Genomic DNA, 9,165 nt, shown 5'->3' on the forward strand with positions numbered 1-9,165 from the left:
GTACAATTGTGCATTACTGAACCCAAAAGTAGTATTACTGAACTCGTAGGAGTAGCAGCGGGTGGGGGCTGGGCCCCTCACCTTCCCTCCACCTCCTAAAACGCAATTTTATTTAATACTACAATGTATCAAAGCATTGAGAGTGAGCTTGGAATAGTTCTGTGTCTCCAGGACCAACAACCTTGTGTTTAATCTTTTCCAATTAGTAGGAATCCCAGTACGTGAATTGGACATGATCATCAAATTGAAGGGAGAACAACTGTGGATATTGAATCTTCAGAGAGCTGAAGAAGAGAAGGTCCCAATATCCTGTCTGAGTGAGTTGTATCTTAAAAAGACCACCAAACTGATATTTATGAGATTTCAGTTCTAGACTCAGCTCTTAAAATTTGTTAGGTGACCTGGTAAAGTTACTTAACTGGCTGTCTGTCGAGCAAGCTTGGCCAAGTTGAGCTCTGACTTCAGTTAAATCTCTGAGCCTATGACTGTAGATTTGTTTAAAAGAACAACTAAAAAAAAACTATAAATAAATAAAAGAACAACTAAACTAGTCAGAAGAAGAGTTGAGAGGTAGATGGGGCATCACAGTGCTGCAATTAGTATTTATGACATTGTGTCTTCCTTCAGATAGTCCAAGAAAATAGTTGCATTTAAGTTTGATAAAGACATCTTTATTTTTGGCGCATGTATGTGTGTGATTTTCCTATACTTGAGAGTCTTTACTTTTCTAATCCTTTTCCTTTTGCATTCTTGTGATTGATTGGCCTCGGTAGCTCATTTTACCTTTTAATTGCCTAATCTCTGTTCACCAGAAGGTATTTCCATTGGGGGTGGGGGGCGGATAGGGGAAGAAGAGGAACTTAGCATATTACTCAGTCACTCTTCCCATATGTCTTGATTTCTTTGGCCTTACCCACTGCAAATACTCTTCTACCATCTTTACATTTCTTCCACTGTGCCTTTTTAATTTTCTCCCCAGATTAAAATTGCTAATATACATGAATTTAAAATTTGTTGAAATGTTCTGCATTTTGGCTTCATGTGTCCCCACAATGGACACAGGTAACTGTGCACTTTAAATGTCTTTCAGGTTGGGGAATTTGAATGGAAACCAAAGCATCAACACTAATCAGGCTGTTTTTGAAGAACTAATGTTTTCAGGGTGAGCAATGAAAAGTCTCCGAGGAAATATGGATGGAGACATCTGTAAAAGCGAAGGCCAATTAACAAAGCATACACAAAGTATTACACAGAAGAAAACTTTTTTTGAGAAAACAGAAGTACAAAATGTGTCAGTGACCCTGAAGAAAATTTCTACTGGAGGGAGAGACCCTGAATCCAGTGAATTTAGTCTGAGCTCACACACTGATATACAGCAGAACCTTTCAAAAGAAGATAGAGCGCACGTATCTAGGGAAAACTCCAAAGATAATTCAGACTTAATAAAACTTCAGAAACTCTTCCCACAAAAGAAACCTTGTAAATGCAATGGATGTATAAAGTCCTTTGGTTACCAGTCAGACTTCATTGTACACAGAATTTATGGTGGAGAAAAGCCTTTTGAATGCAATGAATGTGGAAAAACTTTTAGTCGAAGTACACACCTTATTGAACATCAAAGAACTCACACCGGAGAGAAACCATATGAATGCAGTGAGTGTGGAAAAGCTTTTAGTCGGAGTACACATCTTAGTCTACACCAGAGAATCCATACTGGAGAGAAACCTTATGAATGTAGTGAATGTGGCAAATCCTTTAGTCGGAGCACTAACCTTAGCCAACATCAGCGAACTCATACTCAAGAAAAACCTTACAAATGTAAAGAATGTGGGAAAGCCTTCAGTGATCGTTCAACCATAATTCAGCATCAACGAATACACACAGGAGAGAACCCCTATGAATGCCATGAATGTGGGAAAGCTTTCAGTTGGATCTCATCTCTTAGTGAACATCAGAGAATCCACAGTGGAGAGAACCCCTATGAATGCAGTGACTGTGGGAAAGTGTTCAGTAGAAGTTCATCCCTTATTGAACATCAGAGAATCCACACTGGGGAAAAACCTCATGAGTGCAGAGAGTGTGGAAAAGGTTTCAGCCGGAGTTCATCCCTTATTATTCACCAGAGAACTCATACTGGAGAGAAGCCTTACAAATGTAATGACTGTGGGAAAGCATTCAGTCAGAGTTCAACTCTAATCAGGCATCAGCAACTTCACACGAAGGATTAGTACCTGAGCTTTTATTAATGTTAGCACAATAGCACATATGAGAATCCTTTAAATATTTGTGGAAAATGGAATTAAAAATTGTTATTCTGGGTTGACTAGAAAAACTAATTCATAGACAGTCTTATGTATATAAGAAAAAGCTTTATATAAACCAGTGGATCTCAACCTGTGGGTCATGACCCCTTTGGGGGTCGAACGACCCTTTCACAGGGGTCACTTGATTCATAACAGTAGCAAAATTACAGTTATGAAGTAGCAACAAAAATAATGTTATGGTTGGGGGGTGTCACCACAACATGAGGAACCGTATTAAAGGGTCACAGCATTAGGAAGGTTGAGAATCACTGATGTAAAGAATAATTGTATATTAAGAAAACATCCCAGCCCAGTCCAGATCAAGTCCATAAGTCCAATGTTAGCCTATATGTCCAATTCTAGTCTATAAGTTCTTCTTCAGACTCACGCAGCATATGCAATGATGCTGAGTGCAGGAGGATCGTAGGCCAGTGGGTGAAAAGTCTTGTGGATCCAGTGGAAGTGGAAGCATCTCAGCACTGGCATGGGTCTCCACATGGCTCCTCCAGCTCCAGGGCTCTGGTTCCATCAGTGTATCTCCATGTGGCTTGTCAACAGGAAGACAAGAAGAGAGTGTGTTTAACCTTCAGTGAGCTATTTATTTCTGTTGTGCCTCCAAATGAGGTCATCAAATGGTGACCTGATTGACAGGCTAGATTCCACCCCTTCCTCAAGTTGACAGATTATGTAACTGCTACAAAAGTCAATGGACTTTTCTCACAAATTTTTAAAATTCCCACTGTCTACATAACTCTTCACAGATGGAATATATATATAAATTTTCTACTAGTTAACTACAAACTAGTTTTAAACTTACTTGCCTTTTTAAAAAAACTAATAAATGACCAATGTGTCAATGAGATGACTTTTAAAACCTAATACATTAAATGTAATATTCTGGAGGGCTTCAAGTTTAGAATACATAACTGTTTCATGTGTATTTTGTAGTTCCTCACTTTGTCTAGCCTTTGGGTCTGAGGCTCCCAAAAGGAATCAAGTGGCAAAGAAAAGTCAGCAGTACCAATTCACCAGCCGCTCTGTGGGATCAAGAAGTAGCAGTTTGGTTCTGTAAAGATTACAGCCTTAGAAACCTTATGAGACAGTTGTGCTCTGTCCTATTGGGTCAGAATGAGTTGGAATTGAGTTGATGGCAATCAATTTGTTTGGGGTTTATGAGCAAGCAGGAAACCCTGTTTCTCATCCACATTAGCTTCTTCACTTGAAATTAAATCGTGTGTGTGTGTGTGTGTGTGTGTGTGTGCGCGCATATTTGCTTGCTCTAGTAGAAGAGAGGGGGCTGGTTTCAGAGCAGGACTAAAAACTTCCTACCAATTTAGAGATAATAGTGTTGAGGCTAGTTAAATTTACAACTTACAAAGACACATTTTTCTCTTCTTCCCTACCTCTTCTTTTGTTATGGCATACAAATAATAAACCACACTAATCGTAGTGTTATTTGATCACATCTTTACCAAAAATTTCTTCAAAAACTTAGAAGTGTTTAGTTCCTCCATTATCCTAGGGAAAACGAAAGCTTCCAGTTTTTAAAAACCAAAGAAACAAAAAAAAACCCATTTTTTAATTTACAAAATCCATTAAACTTAAGCCCTCTCACATTTACCCTGTCCATTCACCAGTGTCATAAAGTGATCTCTCAAAGACAAACACAGTACCAACTTCCTAATCATATTCCTGTTTGAGTAACCAGAATTGGCACGTTAGCCCTTCTTTGTGTGGGAGGGCACATTAAAAAGTAAGCATCTTCTGAGATACACATTTTTTTCTACTTTCCAGCGTTTGTAATTCTATAAATGATCATCTCTGACTTTGGGCAAGGGTTAAATCAAAAGAGCATTTTATCAGGTCATGATACTTGAGGTTATTCAGCTCGACTATAAGCTTCTTGAAGGCAGAAATCATTTTTAGATACTGTAGAACATTGCAGACTGCTGAGTAGACACTAAATGTTCTGCGATTAATATTTATTGATTCTTCTTTACCTCATGTAATAAATTCACTAGACTGTTTTCCTTAAATTTTGTTATTGAGCTATAATTAACATCGTATAATTTTCTATCACATCATGAAGGACTGTGCAGTCTGTGGGATCCAGCCCACATTTGAACGGGTCCTTAGGAGCAGCGTGTGAGATTAAGGAAAACATATAAGAAGAGATGAGGTGACAGAAACTTCTCATCCCAATGTTGGAATAAGAGGAAGAGAGCCAGTTTATTTAACCGTGAGTATACATAGTAGCCAGTGTGAAAGTCTTCATCAGACACCTATGCAATAGAAAGGGCAAAATGTGAATCTAAAATAATCATCCTCCTAACAATGCACGTGAGAAACCCAATGTTTGTAAGAGGCAACTATTTATAGAGGTTATATGTAAAGAATATGTTCCCAGGGAAGGTAAATGCATCTGGACTTCACTGTAAGTACTAGGCAACTACAGAACAAAGGAGAAGCTGACTCCTAGCATGATAAAGACAAATGGAACTTGCTTGACTGCTTTTAAAGATAGGCATCTTTCAGCCAAGTAGCAGGAGCCAGGCACCCCTAAAAGACAGCTTTACATTAGAATCTTAAAGGAGGGCAGCTGTGAAAGTCTCCTGAGCCCCATGGTGATGAGTTAGAGATTAGACCCTTTACATTTTCATCTAGGTTTCAGCTTCCCACAGCAATCATCATTACAATAAACTTTGGAGCTTCCCTACACCCTTTTTTTGGTGACAGTTTTATTAGCACTTTATCCACATGTCATACAACTCAATAATCATCAAGAGTTGTAAAATTCTTGATATAAGTCATATGTATCATACCAATTCAATTCTAGAACATTTTCTCCTTCCTTGTAGTCATTGTTATTCACTCAATTATTATTTTTTTAATTGTGGCAAAAATATACACGACAGAACATTCTCCAATTCCACAAATTCTACTTGTGTAATTCAGTGTCATTAGTTACACTCTGTGCTGTACAGCTATTATTGATACACTTTTCCAAATTATTCTACCACTATTGATATAAATTCAATGCCCCTACACAACTCTTTCCCTTTCATCTTTGGTTTCTTTTCTCCCCTACCCTCCATGGTTTTCTTGATATAATATTCACATATCATATACTTCCATGGTTGGGTTACTCCGGGTTCCCTAGAGAAACAAATTCAGTGACTATCTATCGGGAGAGAGAGGAGTTTTATATCAAGTGCAATGTATATTGAGAAAACAGCCCAGTCCAGATCAAGTCCATAAGTCCAATCTTAGCCTATATGCCCAATTCTAGTCCATAAGTTCCTCTTCAGACTCACACAGCATATGCAACGATGCTGAATGCAGGAAGATCACAGAATGGGGGTGGAAAGTCTTGGGGATCCAATGCCAGTGGAAGTATCTAATTACTGGCTCCTCCAACTCTCTGAGTGTCTCCCACAGAAAGGTGAAGCAGAGAGTGTGAACCACCTCCAGGGAGAAAGGAAGTTTCCAGAATCCTCATAAAGAAGGTTATGCCCTCAGGCATGATATCACATGCCTGATATCATCAGGCTGCGACCTGATTGACAGGCTAGACTCCACCCCTACACCTATATATCAAGTTGACATGCAATTATATAACTAATACAATGATTAAATCACTTTTAAATTGAGTTGTATAATCACAATCAGTTCTAGTGTTCCCTTCCCCAACGAATTCATTGTTTGTTCTCCAAGTTCCCTCACCCTCCCTAGCTCCTACTGCCTACCCCCATATCCCCTATGAACCCTTGTGTCAGTTGTTATCTCTATGCTTCTACTATGTCTGTGCTTCACAGACTGGGAAACCCAAACCAAACAATAAAACCAAAAATAAAGTGGTAAGGATAAAATAATAATATAAAGATAAAAAATACAAATAGTAAGAAAGAAAGTATCACCATCAATATTTTTAACGCCAGGAAGGAAAATTTTATCATGGAACTAGCAAGAAATTAGACTCTATTTTAAATGGCTTAATGAGTAATTCTTTTTACTCCTACTGCTCCAGTTAACTCCTTAGTGTTTTAGGCCTAGTTTACTATAGTAGGTATATTTTTTCTTGTTCTTGTATGTCTCTTTATCTAGCTGCCTGACTAAGCTACTTTATTAAAAAAATATATTCCACAGTTTCCCACTGTCCCCAAGAAAATGTTCAAACTCCTTTATCCTCATGGCATTCCATTCACACTCACTGCCATCAAGTCAATTCTGACTCATAGTGACCCAACAGGACAGGGTAGAACTGCCCTGGCAGGTTTCCAAGATTAACTTCAAGAGAAGAAAGTCTCATCTTTCTCCCAAAGATCTGACTGGTGGTTTCAAACTGCTGACCTAGAGGATAGCAGCCCAACATTTAACCACTAGGCTACCAGGGTTCCTCAGGGTGTACACATTTGGGTGTTCACTTTATTTTCCATTACTTCTCACAACAAAGACCTATCCTTTCCCCCTCTTCTCATACTTGGTTTTTACCCCAAAATTATTTCGTGGCACAGTTGATGTGTTTTACTTTCCCCTTTACATCTCCGGAAGTCCTAGTCACTGGTTTTTAATGGCCCCACTTAAGTCCTAACTCCTTTATGATACTTTCAGTCTCATGTTTTCTTAAAAATCTTTTGTAGTAATGAACTACATTATTCTGCTTCATTCCACACGTTCTTATTGTATTCTCAAATTCCTTCAAGTTGCATTTTTCCAACTTGAAACACTTTTTCAAGCTGTCTTGGAGTTAGAAATTGTCTTAACTATCTTATAAGCACCAGGTAATAATGCCATGCAAACTTGAACTCTAGTTTTAATTCAAACCAAAAGGATTTAATTTAGCAGGGCTATCTTATGTCCTTTGAATAGAGAGAAAGTCTCATAAAAATGTTGGACTGTATTATTTTACATTGAATTATGGGTATTACTTATTCTTGGACTATCTCTCCTTTAGCGTTCATGAACTACTGGGCTCTTGGCTTTCCATTTTGTAAGGTTGTAAAGGTTGGATTTATTCGTGTAAGGTGATGAAGACAGTGCCTGGAATGGAGTAAGTCCTAAATAAACCCTAGTTTCCAACAAACGCTAGTCACTATGATTCCAGTTTCTTTTCACTTACTGTCTGCATGGTTTGTGACTCCATTACTAGTTAATTACTGGGAAAGTAGGACCACAGTCAAATGAATTAGAAGGCATTTCTTCTGTCATAACGGTCATCTATTTTATTTATTACAAGTCAACTATGTCATAAAATACCCAAGACGACTTACAAGATACAATAAGATTAAAAAAAAAACACATACAAATCAGCATTTGAGCAGGGAGAAAACTCCAAGAAGACTGAGAGCAAGATAATCCATGTTATTCTAATTATTCAGTTAGAGATACAAGCTGAGTATCTGGCAACCAAAGTGAGATCATCTGCTTATGTTATATTTGAACAGGGGGATAGAGAGTGATTCATTACTCAAACAAGGAAAACTTTTTCTAATACTTACGTTAAGACTGATTTCTCCACTGGCCTTCATATTTACATAGTAATTAGGTAATGGTCTCAGTGGTTTATACAAATCATGTATACTCCACAATACCAAGTTAAGAACAGTAGGTTCTCCAGTGAGTAAATATTTAGCTCATAATAGAAGGCCCAGCGGTTAGGAAAAGTGGTGGTAGTGTTTATTAGATCATCAAGAATGGTAGCAGAGGAATAAGCTTTTGAGTAATTTAATTTATCACAGGTTGAGGTGAGGAAGTTTGTTGCTACTAGCTGCTGTCAGTAATCTTTTCAAGAGCAGATTGCCAGCTCTTTCTTCTACTGAATGGGTTTCAACCACAAACCTTGCAGTTGTAGGCTGAGTACTTACTGTTTATCCCACCAAAGCTCTTAACTGAAATCTGCAGATGTTAAATAACTTAATCAAGGGCCAGAATCTGCTCTCAATTCTGATTCCAGTATTGGATCTCTTCAGATGAACACTGGCAGCCAGGCAAAATGAATTGTATAGGTAAATGCATTAAAAACCCTTCCCTCATAAGTGGAGTAGAAATGCTCCATAAGGTTTCCAGGACTGAAAATCTTTCTCCCACAGAGAGGATGGGAGAGTCAAAGCATTGACCTTGCATTTAAAAGCCCTACATTTTTACCCCTGCGCCACCAGGGCTCCAGTAAAGAAAGATCAAAAAATGCATTCAAATGTAAGAAAGTTAGATTTGAGAGAGTTGATTTGTACTGCAGGCAGGGAGGGATTTCTGATTCACACTCAGCAGTTAGCCCCAAACACAAAAGTCCAGGTTGAATGTCTGCTAAGGCACATCTTTAACAAGAAGTCAATAAGGAGAACCAAAATTTAAAGGGCTTCTGTTAAAGTACAGTAAGAGGGTAAAAGAGATGGCAAACCGTATTTTAAAGAGAAACAGATGCAGCAGAAATCATTGTGACTACACTGACAGTAAAGTTCCCTCTTCAAAATAATCTCCTTCAAATAAATGAAGGAACTCAGAGGCAAAGGACATTTACAAAGGTCTAAATACAGGCATGTACATATGTAAATATATTTATATATGATGATGGGTAAATAGATCTATGTGCATATATTTATAGGTTTAGTATTAAGGTAGCAGATGGACATTGGGCCTCAAGTACTCCCTCAATGAAAGAACACTTTGTTCTATTGGCATTCCATGGTGCTCACCTTCCCGACATGATAGCTGAAGACAAAGCAGGTACGTAAGCAAATGTGGTGAAGAAAGCTGATGGTGCCCAGCTATCAAAAGATCTATCGAGTGGGGTCTTAAAGGCTTGAAGATAAACAAGCAGCCATCAATCTGAGAATCAACAAAGCCCACATGGAAGAAGTATACC

The 9,165-nt window shown here is 38.2% G+C and overlaps 1 protein-coding gene across 3 annotated transcripts in view; it reads left to right on the plus strand.

The window, feature by feature from the left end:
- ZNF391 (zinc finger protein 391) overlaps positions 1 to 2,341 on the plus strand; it is a 9,843-nt gene extending 7,502 nt beyond the window's left edge. The window contains exons 2-3 of one of the 3 annotated variants that reach the window (XM_045291711.1): positions 207 to 317; positions 1,091 to 2,341. In XM_045291711.1, coding sequence (XP_045147646.1) covers positions 1,170 to 2,228 — 1,059 coding nt within the window. In that variant the 5' untranslated portion in view covers positions 207 to 317; positions 1,091 to 1,169 and the 3' untranslated portion in view covers positions 2,229 to 2,341. Of the gene's footprint in view, positions 1 to 104; positions 322 to 1,090 lie in introns of those variants that run through there. The other 2 variants (XM_045291712.1, XM_004717877.2) reach the window with 2 other exon arrangements.
- Positions 2,342 to 9,165: the final 6,824 nt, after the last annotated feature.

This window comes from Echinops telfairi, unplaced genomic scaffold (assembly GCF_000313985.2).
Source record: "Echinops telfairi isolate 266 unplaced genomic scaffold, ASM31398v2 ScPeMD7_140;HRSCAF=443, whole genome shotgun sequence".
Taxonomy (NCBI): domain Eukaryota; kingdom Metazoa; phylum Chordata; class Mammalia; order Afrosoricida; family Tenrecidae; genus Echinops; species Echinops telfairi.